General features: G+C 39.9%; 1 protein-coding gene across 1 annotated transcript in view; it reads right to left on the reverse strand.

Moving 5' to 3' along the window:
* LOC102979304 (collagen alpha-4(VI) chain-like) overlaps nt 1-20,122 on the reverse strand; it is a 94,339-nt gene that overhangs the window by 23,667 nt on the left and 50,550 nt on the right. The window contains 9 exon segments of the mRNA XM_024115177.2: nt 3,665-4,141; nt 4,143-4,159; nt 4,248-4,256; nt 7,250-7,286; nt 8,426-8,461; nt 9,584-9,592; nt 10,358-10,412; nt 11,918-11,979; nt 12,084-12,119. Of these exon segments, the coding sequence (XP_023970945.2) occupies nt 3,665-4,141; nt 4,143-4,159; nt 4,248-4,256; nt 7,250-7,286; nt 8,426-8,461; nt 9,584-9,592; nt 10,358-10,412; nt 11,918-11,979; nt 12,084-12,119 (738 nt within the window).

Raw genomic sequence — 20,122 nt, forward strand, 5'->3', positions numbered from 1 at the left:
AGAACTCATACATTTCAACATCAAAAAACAAACAAACAACCCAATTACAAAATGGGCAGAGGACCTGAATATTTTTCCAAAGACATACAGATGACATTGGATACATAAAAAGATGCTCAACATCACTAACTATCAGGGAAATCAAAACCACAATGAGATATCACCTCATACCTGTCAGAATGTCTATCATCAAAAAGAGAACAAATAAGTGTTGGTGAGAATGTGGAGAAAAGGGAACCCTCATGCACTGTTGGTGGGAGTCTAAATTGGTGCAGCCACTGTGGAATACCATATAGCAGTTCCTCAAAAATTAAAAATAGAACTACCATATGATCCAGCAACTTCACTTCTGGGTGTTTACCCAAAGAAAACAAAACACAGATTCAAAAAGATATATGCACACTTATATTCATGGCAGGATTATTTACAACAGCTACGAAATAGAAGCAACCTAAGTGTCCTTCAATAGATCAATGGATAAAGAAGATGTTTTATTTATATACATATATATACACACACACACATAAATATATACATATACATATATAGAGGTGTGTATACACACACACAATGGAATATTACTTAGCCACAAAGAGAATAAATTCTTGCCATTTGTGACAACATGGATGGACCTAGAGTGTATTGTTCTAAGTGAAATAAGTCAGAATGGAGAAAGAAAAATACCATATGATTTCACTCATGTGTGGAATCTAAGAAACAAAAAGAAGTGAAGTAAGTCAGAAGGAGAAAAACAAATACCGTATGCTAACACATATATATGGAATCTAAGAAAAAGAAATGTCATGAAGAGCCTAGGGGTAGGATGGGAATAAAACACAGACCTACTAGAGCATGGCCTTGAGGGTGTGGGGAGGGGGAAGGGTAGGCTGTGACAAAGTGAGAGAGTGGCATGGACATATGATCAGCTCGGTGCTGTGTGACCACCTAGAGGGGTGGGATAGGGAGGGTGGGAGGGAGGGAGACGCAAGAGGGAAGAGATATGGGAAAATATGTATATGTATAATTGATCCACTTTGTTGTAAAGCAGAAACTAACACACCATTGTAAAGCAATTATACTCCAATAAAGATGTTAAAAAAAAAAAAAAAACGGAAACAGACTCATAGATACAGAGAACAAACTGGTGGTTGCTAGAGGGAGGAGGGTAGGCGGATGAGAGAAATAGATGAGGGAGGTTAAAAGGTACAAAATTCTGGGCTTCCCTGGTGGCGCAGTGGTTAAGAATCCGCCTGCCAATACAAGGGACATGGGTTCGAGTCCTGGTCCGGGAAGATCCCACATGCTGCGGAGCAACTAAGCCCATGTGCCACAGCTACTGAGCCTGCGCTCTACAGCCCGCGAACCACAACTACTGAGCCCACGCGCCTAGAGCCCATGCTCCTCAACAAGAGAAGCCACTGCAATGAGAAGCCCACGCACTGCAACGAAGAGTAGCCCCCACTCACCACAACTAGAGAAAGTCCAAGCACAGCAAAGAAGACCCAACGCAGCCAAAAATAAATAAATTTATAAAAATAAAAAAAGAGGTACAAAATTCCTGTTACAAAATATATAAGTCACAGCTATAAAATGTACAGTGTGGGGAATATAGTCAATAACTATGTAATATCTTTGTATGGTGACATATCATAACTAGACTTATTATGGTGATCATTTTGTAATGTATAAAAATATCAAATCACTATGTTGTACAACCTGAAACTAATAAAATATTATAAGTCAATTATACTTCAATAAAAATAAAAAATAAACATAATAAAGTGTGACTTGTTTCACCCTGCCTTTACTAATCCACTGAGAGTTGCCACCATCCCCCAACTCGTCCCTGTCCAGACACCCTGGGAGGCATAAAGGGATTAACAGGGAACAAGGGACTCACCCTCTGCATCTTAACTTTGTTTCTGAAAACTCAAGATATTTTGTCCATCCTTCCCAACAGTTCGCAAGCTGTCACGATCTTACCTATTGATTCTTAGAAGCATATTCACAGCTGTGTCAAAAAAACTCTCACTTAACACTCGCGCTGCACACCCAACCTTCAGAGAAAATTAAATGGTCTAGCGCAGCTGAATTCCTTAGCTCTTAGGTTGAACCATATGACACTTCCGTTTTCGCAGATCAGAAACGGTTGAATATTGGCAATGGAATGTAGCTCAATCTGATATTCACCAGCATCCTGAAATCACTTAAAAAGGAAATCACCTTTCATTCTGATAAATCATTCCAGATGTTCCATGAGAATGTATTACATGGGTTTCAGTTAGAAAAGTAAAGTCTAGAGAATAGATCAATAAATACATTGTGGTACAAATAGAAAACAAACTTATGGTTACCAAAGGGAAAAGGGGAGGGAGGGATAAATTAGGAGTTTGAGATTAACAGATACATACTACTATATATAAAATAGGTAACCAACAAAGATCTACTGTATAACACAGGGAACTATATTCAATATCTTGTAATAACCTATAATGGAAAAGAATCTGAAAAAGAGTATATATATATATATATATATATATATATATATATCTGAATCACTGTGCTGTATACCTGAAACTAAGACAAAATTGTAAATCAACTATACCTCAATTTTTAAAAATAAAAATAAATTGTGGTATATACACACACTAGAATAGTTCAGAAAAGCAGTTTAAAAAAACAAAACAAAACAAATTACTCATATAAACAACATGGATGAACAAAAGAACAGACATTAAGTTAAGTGAAAGAAGCCAGATATAAAGAGTACATTCTGTAGGATTCAGTTGGCACCAAGACTTAGAACAGGTGACGGAAGCTGGAAAGGTCGTACTAGAAAACGTATAGAATGCCAGAAGTATTCAATATCTCTAACCATGTCTGGGTCACAGGACTTTAAACATATACAAAAATCCATCTAGCTGTATCCTTAAAATCAGTGCCTCTTACCCACTTTGTATATGGATGTGGATTTTATACCCCAAATAAAAAAGAGGAGAGGGCTTCCCTGCTGGTGCAGTGGTTGAGCGTCCGCCTGCTGATGCAGGGGACACGGGTTCGCGCCCCGGTCTGGGAGGATCCCACATGCCGCGGAGCGGCTCGGCCCGTGAGCCATGGCCGCTGAGCCTGCGCGTCCGGAGCCTGTGCTCCGCAACGGGAGAGGCCACAACAGTGAGAGGCCCGCGTACCGCAAAAAAAAAAAAAAAGGAGAGAAAATTACAGTCTGTGCACCCCCATGATACAGGTTAGCCTAGAGTGGTTAAGCGCAGGCTGTGAAGGCAGATAAAATCGGTCTGCCCCCAGCAGATATTTGATCTTTGATGATATACTTAACCTCTCTAAGTCTCAGTATTCTTATCTCTGAAATGGAGATCACAATGACATTTACCTTATACAGTTTGGGGGATAATTCAATAAGACAGTGTTTCAAAGGCACATGGCACAGAGGCTCAAGGATGGCCGATAGGTACCAGCAGTAGCACTGGTAGCAGAGTCTGTAATGAGACATCCCCCAAACCCCGCACCTGCCCCCTCCCACGCATATACATCAGTTTCTGGAGAATTCTTCCCCTGACCAGCTCTCACTCCTCATGTGCTCCTTGGTGGAGGGGCAGGAACCAGGCACTAACCCCCGAACCCGGTGCAGCCGCGGTCCCCCACTTACCAGTAGGGCGTCTGGGAGCTTGTGGTCCTCCATGAAGGTGATGACCACAGAGGTGATGTCCAGCGCACTGAGCTCCAGCGTGGCTGTGCTGATGGAACCTGCATCCTGGGTCCAGCCCGCCTGGAAGAACACAGCCACCTTCCTCAGGAGGCGGCCCGCGCGCACGCACTTGAATACATGTCTTACCACAAACCTCATGGAGTCCCCAAGGTTCCTGCTGCTAGAGGACCCTGCCAGGGAGAGTCCCCTGACCTCCTGCAGGAGCGCGGGCCTCTCCTTATGGTCGGAGAAGCGAACCACGTAATCTGTTTTGCTGTCGTAGGAGACGATGGCCACCCGGGCACCCGTGGGACAGTTACTCCCACTGATTTCCATCTTCATCAACAGAGATAGTAAAACGCCTCCCATCCTCTCGAAATCCAACTGGGAGACATCATTTGACACGTCCAAGGCAAAGACCACCTCGGTCGGGAAACACTGGGCATTTGGAAACACCTAGACACGTGGATACACAGATTTAGGATTGTCTGTAATGTCTGTAAATGGGTGAAGGTTGGAGTGAATAAGAAGAAATGTTATTTACCTGAACAGGCTAGAAGGGAAACGATTTTGGAGAGAAAAGAAGACGTTGCTAGTTGACATAGGCGAAGCCACGTTTGCCAGCTTCAGTATGAAAACCATCTCCTCTGAGAAATTCAAGCCTCTCCGAGTTCTGCCTGAGTGTGGCAGAGAGACCTCACCTTGCTCCCCAATATCCGCTCTCCCTTTTTTCCATGGTAACAGAAACCCAGTCTCTGGCTGGGTATATGGCTGCCTGGAAAGAGTACATTTCCCAGTGGGGTAGCATCTTACTAAGCTCTGGATAACAGAATTAGAACCATGGGAGGTACAACCTTGAAAAAGTATCCTCCTTTCCTTTACCTGCTGGCTGAAGCTTGATAGACATCTTGGACTGTGAGGTGATTTGGGAAACAGCATCCCCACTCCAGTGGCAGTGCAGGAAAATATAAAGAGGCTGCATCCCTGGGCACCCATCCCTAGGCACCATGGCGCTCCATCATCCGGGACTGGCTACCTCCAGGCTGATTTGAGGACTATGTTGGTGTCCCTGTGTTTGAGCACTGAGTCACACTGTACTGAACTTAAATCTAATACACTTAGCTACTCAGAAACTATATATACACAAACACACACACATATGTATACACACATCTCTTAAATTCTATATAATAAAATATAGTAATATCAGTAATTAATTGATAATATGATTAATATTAATTATTGTATTGTTGGTTATTAATATATTGTTTCTTAATGTCAGTAATAATATTAATTGTATACTGCATATTTTATGTATAAGTGTGTATGCACAAACAATATATTTTCATGGAAAATACTAGAAAACAAAACATTAAAATTACCCTTAATTTATCATATATATGTGTATATATGTATATCTATCATTTGTTTTATTTTATTTTATAAGACTTGGAGCTTAGGATATGCTCTATTCTGAATCTTTTTTCATTTATGATATTCCTTCCATCAATAAATTTAGAGCAGTGTCATCTGGTCTCCTATGATGTCTCATGATTTCTTCTGCCAACATCCCTTTGTGATGAGAATACTTGAACTTGTATCTGTGCACTTCTGCCCAATTACAGCTCCAAATAGGTCTACAATTATGGCTTTTGATATGTATTGTCCAATGGCTCTTCAGAAAAGTTGTGCCAATTGACATGCCTACATTTCTCAACTCTGGATAGGGATTTTTTTCCTCATCTTAAAAAAATTTCCAATTTGAAACAAAAAAAATCTTATTTTAATTTGTATTCTTTGACTTCTTTTGAGGTCAAACATTTTTACAGGTTTATGGTATTTTTTCTTTTCTGAATCCTCCATTCATGTTTTTGGCCCATTTTCAATCTAAATGAGTTTTTTACACTTAGGTTTAGCAAATATGAAATACCTGTGTTTGTAGATGAAAATGATTGAGTAGCAGTGATTTTATATATTTCAACATGATAAAGAAGTTAGGGCCTTTCCCTGGGTTCGTTGCTTATATTGCATATATTTTCCCCATTTTTCTGTTTGTTTCTTACTTTACAGTGCTCCTGAATGTAAAAGGGGTTTAACTTTTAACTCTGAAACTCTTTTCCTTGTGGTCAAGGTGATGGTATTATTCTTTATGATTTTTAGGAAAAAAATTCCAGAATCTTCCTGAACAGCAACTGGATGGGAATGGACAGAATATGAGAGAGTCAGCATAATAGGGGTGGGATGATTGTAGAGAAAACCCAAACTAAGCAATTTGCCAAGTCAATGCTCACTGCCTATTGCCAGTAAGTGGAGAAATGTGTATACTATAGGATGCAAATATCCTGGAGTACATTGAAGACAAAGAATTCCAATCTGGGAATGTGACAAAGCACTACTTAAGATTTGATGATTCACAGTTCCATTTTCAAAACACAAATGTTAATTTTAAAAGACCCATTTCTTACTGAAGGCTCACTGTTGATCCCTCTTGTTTAAATGGATGAAATAAAAGAACAGAGCTTCTCTTTGCCTGTTTTGTGATAAGAAGCACCAAGATGTGCAGGTGTGCAATTATCATTTCATTGGGTGAGGTGACAATTGTAGAGGAATTTTTCTTCACTAGTGAGATGGCATGCCTTTCATCCACTTCATTTCTTTTAATTTAATTGTATTTTATTGAAGTATGGTTGATTTATAATATCATGTTAGTTTCATGTGTACAGCAAAGTGATTAGTTATACACATACATGTATTATATATTCTTTTACAGATTTTTTTCCTTTATCGGTTATTACAAAATATTGAGTATAGTTCCCTGTGCTATACAGTAGGTCCTTGTTGGTTATCTATTTTATGTATAGTAGTGTGTATATGTTAATCCCAAACTCCTAATTTGTTCCTCCTCCCTTTCCCCTTTGGTAACCATCAGTTTGTCTTCTATGTCTGTGGGTCTTTTTCTATTTTGTAAATAAGTTCATCTGTAACTTTTTTAGATTCCACATGTAAGTGATATCATATGAGATTTGTCTTTCTCTATCTGACTTACTTCACTTAGTATGATAATCTCTAGGCCCATCCATGTTGCTGCAAATGGCATTATTTCATTTTTTTAATGGCTGACTAGTATCCCATTGTATATATGTACCACATCTTTGTCCATTCATCTGTCGATGGACATTTAGTTTGCTTCCATGTCTTGGCTATTGTAAATGGTGCTGCAATGAACATTGTGGTGCATGTATCTTTTTAAATTACGGTTTTCTCCAGATGTATGCCCAGGAGAGGGATTGCAGGATCATATGGTAGCTCTGTTTTTAGTTTTTTGAGGAACCTCCATACTGCTCTCCATATCATCCACTTCACTTCTGAGACCACGTTAGGGAAGATTACTTACCCAAGTGGGGACTGAGCCGAATATGTTAAATTATAAGAGCCTCCCATGATGGACCATGGCACCTCCAAACCCCAGGTGACTTATGTTCTCAATGCATGATCCATTCCCACTTCACACCCCTGGCTCCTTTCTAGCTTTTCCCAACAACTTACGGGAATTTTCGCGAGCAAAATTGATGATTTAACAAGGCTGTTAGAAAGATGGAGAAAGAAAGGAAAGAGTATTTAATTTGAAGCATATTCCTCCTCACCATCATGACTTAAGAATGTCGTATGGATGTTATCCCTGCCTATCTGAAGCCTTTTAATCCACAACAGAAAACCCAAAAGTTGTTACAACAGATGGAACTTTCCAGAAGTTATATTTCTGGATCCAGTGGATATTTTAAAACTATTTTATATACAATACACTGCCCATATAATTAGAGATAGATAGATAAGGGGAAAGCTTCTTTTTAAAAAAAAAATCTGCCTCACAAAGGAATGGAATCAAATCTGATTTTGAAGAAGTTTAATTCCAGGAATATCAGCACAGAAGGCAGAAAAATGCCTTCAATTCTTGGATCTCTACCTTAGCGATTTCCGTAACATTTCTTTAGAATGACAGGCAAGACATTCTACCCCCAACACCTCCCCTAGAACTCTGTTTCGTTCCTTTGATCCCTTCCTCTCTGTTCCGTTCTCCCCTCGACCCCATCACTTCCTGCTCCTCAGTTGCCCCACGTCCTTACCTACCCTCCCCTCAATAGTATTTTTGTACTTGGGTGATGAAAAATCATCATAAGACTGAGATCATTTTCAGGTGTGCCATAAGACAAAGTGGCCTGTACTATACTATGTGTTGGCTTATGAATACTTTACAGGTAATTTTTGAACTTTACAAAAAGGCTTTTTTTTTTTTTTGCACTGGGGTAGTAACCTCAAAGTCTTTCCTTTCATGCCAACTAGTATTTCTCAAAAACATCCAGATTTAAAATATTATTCTACTCTTTAAAATATTTAAAATATTGTTTAAATATTTAAAATATTATTCTACTCTTTTATTTGATTTGGTTACAACCTACCAGAGTAAAGTCTATAAACTTAAAGTACTAAGAGAACTTACAAGAGGAGAAACTAAAGAATCTTTACAGATTTTTATTTTGTGAAAGTGGAAAGTTTTGTGTTTTTAAATTTACAATTAAAATCTTCACACCAGCGGAAACAACAGATTCTGTAACCATTTCAGATATTGGAATAATCAGATAGAGAATATAAATTAACTATGTTTTGTATGTCTGAAGAAATAAAAGATATTCTTGAAAATATTTTTTAAAAATCTTCACCTACCATCATATCTACCACACCTTTGGGGCCCTTGATGCCCTTGAAAGAACAGAAATGGGTTTCAAATGCAAGATTCTGGAAGTCCAACACATTATTCTGAAGAGTTGGCAAGAGAGCTTGAGAAAGTTCACCACGCTACAGAGAGCTCCTTCTGCCTTGCTCCTGGGCCTGAAGTTCTGTCTGACTCCTTAAGGAAGGAGGTCAGAGTGTCTAGGAGATGTATCCCAGACCTCAGAGTCCAGGGGTCCTAGGGAGATGCTACAGAAAGACTCTTAGGAGACCAGGTTATTTTGAGACTAAGCCACAGATTTTTTTTTGTTTTTTGGGTTTTTTCGGTTTTTTAAATTAATTTATTATTTTATTTTATTTTTGGCTACGTTGGGTCTTCGTTGCTGCACACAGGCTTTCTCTAGTTGCAGCGAGCAGGAGATACTGTTCATTGCTGTGCGCAGGCTTCTCATTGCGGTGGCTTCTCTTCTTGCGGAGCACAGATTCTAGGCACATGGGCTTCAGTAGTTGTGGCTCGCAGGCTCTAGAGCACAAGCTCAGTAGTTGTGGCACATGGGCTTAGCTGCTCTGTGGCATGTGGGATCTTCCCGGACCAGGGCTCAAACCAGCATCCCCTGCGTTGGCAGGCAGATTCTTTTTATTTTTTTACAGTTGTGTGTGAACTTTTTTAAAAAAATTTATTTATCTTATTTATTTTTTTATTTTTGGCTGCATTGGTTCTTCATTGCTGCACACAGGTTTTCTCTAGTTGCAATGAGAGGGGGCTACGCTTCGCTGTGGTGCCGGGGCTTCTCATTGTGGTGGCTTCTCTTGTTGCGGAGCACAGACTCTAGGTGCACAGGCTTCAGTAGTTGTGGCTCGTGAGCTCTAGAGTGCAGGCTCAGTAGTTGTGGCACACGGGCTTAGTTGCTCCGCAGCATGTGGGATTTTCCTGGACCAGGGCTCGAATCCATGTACCCTGAATTGGCAGGCGGATTCTCAACCACTGCACCACCAGGGAAGCCCCAAGCCACAGTTTAGGATCAAATTCAAGAAAAGGCCATTCAAGATCCCAGGACCACTTATAGGCAGTTTTAAAGTGGACCCCTGTCCTCCCCTACCTCTTCTCCTCAGGCCACCCACCACCACCTTATCTATTCCCTAGTATTACACAAGTCTTCCCTGGAGCCCTTCACAACAGATCCACCTGACTCCAGCCACTCTGGGAGTCTGGAGATCTTTGTGCTTATTTGGACTCTACAAGGTAGTCATTTGTGACTTCCTGCAGCTCACTATAATCTCCTCAGCCTTTGTTTCTTTATCTGTAAAATGGGCATGGTGGTCCTTCTTCTTTTAAGATTTTTGTGCACCTCTCCAGCAAACCCTAAACTGCAGTGAAACCACCTGGTTCAACCCACAGCCGACTCACTGCACTTTCCTTCACAGATGATGGCCTGGTCTCTTAGGACAGGCATGGGGCAAAACGACAACCACCTCTAGTCTTTCCTTTCATACCAAATTACTTTCCAGGGAATTTTACAAATATCTGTGGGCTTGCAACATTGTCAGTGAGGATAAGATTATATAAATTTCATATTTTGTTAGGATTTCTTTCTGGTTTTTGCATAAATGTTGCCGCTCATCTTGTTTACACTGATAAACACACTCTCCAGTGAGCTTTATGTATTGTTTTATGTACTTAGACAGATCCATGAATCTCCAGCCACTCCACATCTTCCCCATGTTCAAGTCAAAATATCTATATTTGATAAATACTATACTGTGTAAGAACTTGAAGCTAATGTCCTCTAAAGTAAATTTGGCCCATTCCCTATATAGCTCCTCTTGTGCATTTTAAATGTTTATTTCTTCTTAGAGATGTCTCATCAAATCCTTATTCAATTTTCACAAAGGTTGAACAAAAAAGAAAGGAGAAATCCATGTTACCACTGGTCCTGGGTCACCTGGAGTTCCAACGAATCCAGGAAGTCCAGCATTACCCTAAAAATGACCAAACCAAAGGGAGAAGCTTACCCCTTGAACACGACTTGATTAAAACCAATAGACCCACCTTGAGATTCCAAGTTGTCATTATATCTGAGTCTAATGAGTCTGCTATGGACAGTTAGTTCATGAACTGTCATCAGTAGAGTGAGACACGGAGACTGGGTGGTGGGGGGTCTTTGTGGGAACCATCTAAATCCCCCCCATACATACCTAACCCCAGCCAACATGTGTAAATTCACACAAACACTTCCAAACAGAGCCTTACAGTATGTCTCGATATTGAGCTGAGGCTCCAGGTCATATAATTAAATGAATGCAGGAAATGTGTATTGAAGGCCAGGCATCAGGAGAAAGGAAAAGTTCCTATTACCTTCTGGTCTTCAGTGTCTCAGAAAAGGTCTATGCTGACCATGCTTATCTGACAGGGATTTGAACTAACACAGCATTATCTGCATATAATTGACTCTTTATCTTTTTTTATTTTAAAACAAGAGAGAGAAGTTTAGCTGAGCAGGGTAATATTAGCCAGTAGCAAGCCAAGTTAGGCATAGTTCAAATTTTTCTTTATGTCCTTGCCGGTTTATGAAAATACCAGTTATTGGGAGCCCAGACAATATACATTCTCTTTACGTTCCTCTCTTCTACGCTGAACACTAGTCCACGTTCTTTTCCCAGAAGGCCTTGCTCTCTAATGTATATCAGCTAAACACTACCAAGTTGTTAGGTATCCACAGGGTTACTCTTTCCAAAAAGAGCTGGTAGTGATTGTGGCTCTTCAAGACTGAATCTTCCGGGCTTCCCTAGTGGCGCTGTGGTTGAGAGTCCCCCTGCCGATTCAGGGGACACGAGTTCATGCCCCGGTCCGGGAAGATCCCACATGCTGCAGAGCGGCTAGGCCCGTGAGCCATGGCCGCTGAGCCTGCGCGTCCAGAGCCTGTGCTCCGCAACGCCAGAGGCCACAACAGTGAGAGGCCTGCGTACCGAAAAAAAAAAAAAGACTGAATCTTCCAAACCTGAAGGAATGGGTTTTATTGGTAGACTCTATAATGCACAGAGAAAAACATGACTCCAAGTCCACCAAGATGGCAGCCACATTCTTGAGAGTTTAGTCCTTGAATAGCTAAGAGAAAGTAAAGGCTTGGAAGAATCTTAAAGAAGCAGTAATATTTGCCCTGCAGCTAAACCAATACTTTTTCAAATGATGTCTAGATTTACCAAAGACAGAGGTGTCTCCAAATTTGTTCTTTAAAAGGTTGATACTGCATAACTGAAACTCCAACTTGAATTTTCTGTTGTTATGGTTTGGTGAGCTGCATTTGCATTCAGAAGATAAATGATAATGGGACTAAGTGGGGAGTGACCAGGAAGGTGTAGAATATTCTGACGAGGACATGGGCTTCCTGCTAAGAAGTCCATTAACCCAGTGGAAGTGTAGTCCTGTGAGTAGACTGTCATGATGTGGGCCTCTATAGATCTGGGGAAATTCCTTTGGTTCTTAGCCTCTTCCCTCTGATTTCCTTTGCCCCCTTCTCTCCTTGGTGGCCCAGGTCACCATCTTCTCCCTTAATAGAATCAAAAGTAGAACCATGAGTGTAAAGAAAAATAAGTACAAATAAATGACACATGCTGCATACCAGACGTCAGGCCCAAGAAGATATCTTCTTACTTGTGCACCAGGGTAGCCAGGAAATCCGGGTTCCCCCTAGTGTCAGAAATTAGATAAGGTCTTGTTTAGTGTCATGTGATTAAGTCTTCTCTGACATTCCTTGGGGGAAAAAGAAGATACTATAATTTTGAGAAAACAAACTCAAAACAGGTGCAAGAAAAAATAACTATCGCAAAGGCTGTTATCTTAAGCTACTCCCAAGTGGCCGTATTTTATTTCTATAACTCAATGCAAAGCAACATGCAAGTGATTTTTACAAATTCTTCCTCCCTCCTTGATATATTGTGTAATGAAACTTTCTTCGTGTGCATTTTTATTTATCTATCGGTTTAAATAACCAGAGGTATGATCCAATTGAAACCAAGGGAAGGGCCACCAAATTGACTGCTGGGAAGCAGATGATCATTGTCAGACCAAAGACATACTACCAAGCAAGTATTCATTCAAGAAGTATTTATTTAGCACCTACTGTGTGCCAGGCATGTCTCTAGGTGTTGGGAATTCCATGGTGAACAGAACAAAGACCCTGCCATCAAGGAACTTACCTGCTAGTGAGAAAGAGACATAAAATCTGCCAGGGTGAGATCAATGCTATTCCAGAAAAAGAATTAAGAAATAAAGAATGTAAGGGTGAGGGGTTAGCTATTTTATATAAGGGGGTCAGGCAAAACCATTTTGTAAAGGTAGCATTTGGGTAAAGACCAGCGTGAATTCAGGAAGCAAACCAAGCAGATGTGTGGAAGTAGAGCATCCCAGGCAGAGGAAAGAGTATGTGAAAACCATAAACAAGGGTATGAATGTGTGCCGTGTTTGACCAACAATGAAGCAGAATAAGGGGATGGGGAGGGGCAGATTATGTAAAATCTTGTGGGCCACATAACAGTGGGGTTAACTCTGAATGCCATTGGGAGCCATGGCTGGGTTTTGAGTAAAGAAGTGACATGATCTGCCTCAGTGTTTAAAAGATGGCTCTGGTTCCTTCGAAGAAAGCTAACTAGAAGGGCAGAAGCAGGGGGAACAGTTAGGTAGCTCTGACACTAATCCAGGTGCTAAATCATGTTGGCTTGCCCAGAGCGCAGCAGTGGTGGTGGTGAGACAGAATGACATGCTGGATATATTCTGAAGATAGACTCACCCTTAAGTGTTGATGGATTAAATGTAAGGCGTGAGAGAAAGAGACTTATTCAAGATGAAACAAGCATCTGTTTTAAGTAACTGGCGGGATGGAGTCTCCACTTCCTGAAATGGGTAAGGCAGGAGGAAGGGCAGGTGAATCAGTTTTGGCTGACTGGATGTTTGATGATATTAAAGGATCATTGCTGATTCTTAGGTGTGATGATGGTATTGTGGTTATATTTCTAAAGAATCTTTTAGAGATGCAAGCTGAAATATTTATGCATGAAATATATGATATCTGGGATTTGCTTCAAAATAATTGGGGGGGAGTGGGAAAAAGTGAGTGGGACCATAAATAAAACAAAACCAAATTGGCCAAGCGTTTTTCATTGTTTGAGCTAGGTAATGTGTACACAGGAGGAGGTATCATCATATTAGTCTCTCCACTTGTATATATGTTTGAATTTTTCCATAATAAAAGATTAGAAAACAAAAGAAGAAGAAAAAAGTTGTTTGGGGACATGCCAACTTTCAGGTGCCTATGAAATAAGCAAGTGGAAACATATTTGGAGCTTAAGAGATTGGTCCAGGCTAGAGAAGTAAACTGAGATCAGAGGACGGATGGCACTTGACGCCATGAGACTGGATAAGGTCACCTGAGGAGTGAGTAACGAGGGAGAGAAATATGAGGATAGAGTCTTGAGTCCTCAACATTTAGAGTTCAAGAACATTCAGAAGATCCAGCCAAGAGCAGCCAGTGAAAACCAGAGAAGTGGTATGTGCTGGAAGTTGAGTGAGCAAAGGTTTAAAGAACAAGCCCATTATTGTCTCTGTCAAATGCTGCTGAGACACGGAGCACAATGAGGGCAGAGAACTGACCACTGGACTTAGCACCATGGGTTCTTCTGTTTTTTGTTTTTTAAAAAAAATATTTTGATCTAATTTATTTTTTTTATTTTTTATTTATTATTGTCGGCTGTGTTGTGTCTTCGTTGCTGCGCGCGGGCTTTCTCTAGTTGCAGTGAGCGGGGGCTACTCTTCGTTATGGTGCGCGGGCTTCCCATTGCGGTGGCTTCTCTTGTTGCGGAGCACGGGCTCTAGGTACACGGGCTTCACTAGTTGTGGCATGAGGGCTCAGTAGTTGTGGCTCATGGGCTCTAGAGTGCAGGCTCAGTAGTTGTGGCACACGGGCTTAGTTGCTCTGTGGCATGTGGGGTCTTCCTGGGGCTCAAACCCCTGTACCCTGCCTTGGCACGTGGATTCTTAACCACTGCGCCACCAGGGAAGCCCCTGGGTTTTTTTCTTCTAATTTTTATTTTATATTGTAGCATAGATGATTAGCAGTGTTGTGTTAGTTTCAGGTGTACAGCAAAGTGAGTCATTTATATATATACATGTATGTATTCTTTTTCAAATTCTTTGTCCATTTAGGTTATTACAGAATATTGAGCAGAGTTCCCTGTGCTATACAGTAGATCCTTGTTGGTTACCTATTTTAAATATTGTAGGGTGTACATGTCAATCCCAACTTCCCAATCAGTCCCTCCCCCACTTCCCACCCTCCACGCCAGTAAACGTAAGTTTCTTCTCTAAGTCTGTGAGTCTGTTTCTGTTTTGTAAATAAGTTCATTTGTATCATTTTTTTGATTCTTCATATAAGCAATAAATGATATTTGTCTTTCTCTGACTTACTTCACTTAGTATGATAATCTCCAGGTCCATCCATGACATACAGATGGCAAAGAGGCACATGAAAAGATGCTCAACATCACTAATTTTTAGAAAAATGCAAATCAAAACTACAATAAGATATCTCCTCACACCAGTCAGAATGGCCATCATCAAAAAATCTACAAACAATAAACGCTGAAGAGGCTATGGAGAAAAGCGAACCCACCTACACTGTTGGTGGGAATGTAAATTGCTACAGCCACTATGGAGGACAGCATGGAGGGTCCATAAAAAAACTAAAAATAGAGTTACCGTATGATCCTCATTGGCAGGCAGATTCTTAACCACTGTGCCACCAGGGAATTCCCCATTATAGGGATTTTTTTAAAAAAAATCTTTATTGGAGTATAATTGCTTTGCAATGGTGTGTTAGTTTCTGCTTTATAACAAAGTGAATCAGCTATACATATACATATATCCCCATATCTCCTCCCTCTTGTGTCTCCCTCCCACCCTCCCTATCCCACCCCTCTAGGTGGTCACAAAGCACCGAGCTGATCTCCCTGTGCTATGTGGCTGCTTCCCACTAGCTACCTATTTTACATTTGGCAGTATATATAAGTCCATGTAAACTCACTTCATCTCAGTTTACCATCCCCCACCCCCTGTCCTAAAGTCCTTGCTCGACATCTGCATCTCTATTTCTGTCCTGCCCCTAGGTTCTTCATAACTCTTTTTTTTTAGATTCCATATATATGTGTTACCATATGGTATTTGTTTTCCTCTTTCTGACTTACTTCACTCTGTATGACAGACTCTAGTTCATTTGTATCATTTTTTTGATTCTTCATATAAGCAATAAATGATATTTGTCTTTCTCTGACTTACTTCACTTAGTATGATAATCTCCAGGTCCATCCATGACATACAGATGGCAAAGAGGCACATGAAAAGATGCTCAACATCACTAATTTTTAGAAAAATGCAAATCAAAACTACAATAAGATATCTCCTCACACCAGTCAGAATGGCCATCATCAAAAAATCTACAAACAATAAACGCTGAAGAGGCTATGGAGAAAAGCGAACCCACCTACACTGTTGGTGGGAAAGTAAATTGCTACAGCCACTATGGAGGACAGCATGGAGGGTCCATAAAAAAACTAAAAATAGAGTTACCGTATGATCCTGCAATCCCACTCCTGGGCATATATCCGGAGAAAGTGTTCACTGCAGCACTGTTTACAATAGCCGAGACATGGAAGCAACCTAATGTCCATTGACAGATGAATGGATAAGAAGAAGTGGTTCATATATACAATGGAACATTACTCGGCCATTAAAAATAATGAAATGATGTCATTTGTGGCAACATGGAGCACTATCGGTTATACCTCGACTAAAGCAGATATGGTTGAGCAGGGAGGGTCAAAGGGTGAAGGCTCAACTGTCATCAGTTACAGAGAACAAGAGGAAAGAAAGTGGTGTTTCTAAACCTTGACATTACTGACATTTTAGACCTCATGGTTCCTTGCTGTGAAGGGCTATACTGTGTATCACAGGATGAAAACATCTCTGGTCTCTACATACTAGATGCCAGTAGCATCTCTTGCCACAGTTCTTCTTTTTTTTTTTTTACATCTTTTTCCTCTTTCTGACTTACTTCACTCTGTATGACAGACTCTAGGTCCATCGACCACACTACAAATAACTCAATTTCACTTCTTTCTAAGGCTGAGTAAATTCTGTTCTATATGTGCCACATGTTCTTTATCCATCATCTGTTGATGGACATTTAGGTTGCTTCCATGTCCTGGATATTGTAAATAGAGCTGCAATGAACATTGTGGTACATGATTCTTTTTGAATTATGGTTTTCTCAGGGTATATGCCCAGTAGTGGGATTGCTGGGTCATATGGTAGTTCTATTTTTAATTTTTTAAGGATCCTCCATAATGTTCTCCATAGTGGCTGTATCAATTTACATTCCCACCAACAGTGCAAGAGGGTTCCATTTTCCCCACACCATCTCCAGCATTTATGGTTTGTAGATGTTTTGATGATGGCCATTCTGACTGGTGTGAGATGATACCTCAATGCACTTTTGATTTGCATTTCTCTAATGATTAGTGATGTTGAGCATTCTTTCATGTGTTTGTTTGCAATCTGTATATCTTATTAGGAGAAATGTCTATTTAGGTTTTCTGCCCATTTTTGCACTGGGTTGTCTGTTTTTTTGATATTGAGCTGCATGAGCTGCTTGTAAATTTTGGAAATTAATCCTTTGTCAGTTGCTTCATTTGCAAATATTTTCTACTATTCTGAGGGTTGTCTTTTCATCTTGTTTATGGTTTCCTTTGTTGTGCAAAAGCTTTTAAGTTTCATTAGGTCCCATTTGTTTATTTTTGTTATTATTTCCATTTCTCTAGGAGGTAGGTCAAAAAGGAACTTGCTGTGGTATATGTCATAGAGTGTTCTGCCTATCTTTTCCTCTAAGAGTTTTACAGTGTCCAGGTTTACATTTAGGTCTTTAATCCATTTTGAGTTTATTTTTGTGTATGGTGTTTGGGAGTGTTCTAATTTCATTCTTTTACATGTAGCTGTCCAGTTTTCCCAGCACCACTTATTGAAGAGGCTGTCTTTTCTCCATTGTATATTCTTACCTCCTTTATCAATAATAAGGTGACCATATGTGCATGGGTTTATCTCTGGGCTTTCTATCCTGCTCCACTGATCTATATTTCTGCTTTTGTGCCAGTACCATACTGTCTTGTTTACTGTAGTTTTATAGTAGAGTCTGAAGATAGGGAGCTTGATTCCTCCAGCTCCATTTTTCTTTCTCAAGGATGCTTTGGCTATTTGGGGTCTTTGGTGTTTCCATACAAATTGTGAAACTTTTTGCTCTAGTTCCGTGAAAAATGCCATTGGTACTTTGATAGGGATTGCATTGAATCTGCAGGTTGCTTTGGGTAGTATAGTCATTTTCACAATGTTGATTCTTCCAATCCAAGAACATGGTATATCTCGCTATCTGTTTGTATCATCTTTAATTTCTTTCATCAGTGTCTTATAGTTTTCTGCATACAGGTCTTTTGTCTCCTTAGGTAGGTTTATTCCTAGGTATTTTATTCTTTTCATTGCAATGGTAAATGGGGGTGTTTCCTTAATTTCTCTTTTAGATTTTTCAGCATTGGTGTATATGAATGCAAGAGATTTCTGTGCATTAATTTTGTATCCTGCTACATTACCAAATTCATTGATTAGCTCTAGTACTTTTCTGGTAGAGTCTTGAGGATTTTCTATGTATAGTATCATGTCATCTGCAAAGAGTAACAGCTTTACTTCTTCTTTTCTGATTTGGATTCCTTTAATTTCCTTTTCTTCTCTGATTGCTGTGGCTAAAACTTCCATAACTACGTCGAATAATAGTGGTGAGAGTGGGCAACCTTGTCTTGTTCCTGATCTTAGAAGAAATGTTTTCAGTTTTTCACCATTGAGAACCATGTTGGTTGTGGGTTTGTAATATATGGCCTTTATTATGTTGAGGTAAGTTCCCTCTATGCCTACTTTCTGGAAGGTTTTTATCATAAATGGGTGCTAAATTTTGTCAAAATCTTTTTCTGCATCTATTGAGATGATCACATGGTTTTTATTCTTCAAATTGTTAATATGGTGTATCACATTGATTGATTTGTGTATATTGAAGAATCCTTGCATTACTGGGTTAAATCCCACTTCATCGTGGTGTATGATCCTTTTAATGTGGTTGGATTCTGTTTGCTAGTATTTTGTTGAGGATTTTTGCATCTATGTTCATCTGTGATATTGGCCTGTAGTTTTCTTTCTTTGTGATGTCTTTGTCTGGTTTTGTTATTAGGGTGATGGTGGCCTCGTAGAATGAGTTTGGGAGTGTTCCTCCCTCTGCTATATTTTGGAAGAGTTTGAGAAGGATAGGTCTTAGCTCTCTCTAAATGTTGCTAGAATTCGCCTATGAAGCCATCTGGTCCTGGGCTTTTGTTTGTTGGAAGATTTTTAATCACGGTTTAAATTTCAGTGATTGTGATTTGTCTGTTTATATTTTCTATTTCTTCCTGGTTCAGTCTGGGAAGGTTGTACCTATCTCAGCAGTAATCTTATATTTATTTTCATGATTACTTCATTCATGTCTGTCTCTCCCCATAGAGGCCAGTTCTGAGATACAGAACTCATGCCAGTCACGCCTGTATTAAAACAGATGCTCAATAAATTTTGATGATTGATTGGATGGAGAAAGGCCACTCTATTTTACACTCATCTCCAAGTCACTGTGTGTTCCCACTGATTCTTTATTTGCACCATTCTTACAGATATTATTTTTTTAACATCTTTTTTGGAGAATAATTGCTTTACACTGGTGTGTTACTTTCTGCTTTAGAACAACGTGAATCAGCTATACATATATCCCCATATCTCTTCTCTCTTGTGTCTCCCTCCCACCCTCCCTATCCCAACCTTCTAGGTGGTCACAAAGCACCAAACTGATCTCCCTGTGCTATGAAGCTGCTTCACACTAGCTATTTTACATTTGGTAGTTTATATATTTCCATGCCACTCTCTCACTTCGTCCCAGCTTATCCTTCCCCTTCCCCATGTCCTCAAGTCCATTCTCTACATCCCCTGCAATGAACATTGTGGCACATGACTCTTTTTGAATTATGGTTTTCTCAGGGTATATGCCCAGTAGTGGGAATTCTGTGTTGTATGGTAGTTTTATTTTTAGTTTTTTAAGGAACCTCCACACTGTTCTCCCTAGTGGCTGTATCAATTTACATTCCCACCAGCAGTGCAAGAGGGTTCCCTTTTCTCCACACCCTCTACAGCATTTATTGTTTCTAGATTTTTTTATGATGGCCATTCTGACCGGTGTCAGATGATACCTCATTGTAGTCTTGATTTGCATTTCTCTAATGATTAGTGATGTTGAGCATCCCTTCATGTGTTTGTTGGTAATCTGTATATCTTCTTTGAAGAAATGTCTCCTTAGTTCTTCTGTCCATTTCGGATTGGGTTGTTTGGTTTTTGGTATTGAGCTGCATGAGCTGCTTGTATATTTTGGAGATAAATCTGTTGACAGTTGCTTCATTTGCAAATATTTTCTCCCATTCTAAGGGTTGTCTTTGCATCTTGTTTATGTTTTCCTTTGCTGTGCAAAAGCTTTTAAGTTTCATTAGGTCCCATTTGTCTATTTTTGTTTTTATTTCCATTTCTCTAGG

This window comes from Physeter macrocephalus, chromosome 1, assembly GCF_002837175.3.
Source record: "Physeter macrocephalus isolate SW-GA chromosome 1, ASM283717v5, whole genome shotgun sequence".
Classification (NCBI taxonomy): Eukaryota; Metazoa; Chordata; class Mammalia; order Artiodactyla; family Physeteridae; genus Physeter; species Physeter macrocephalus.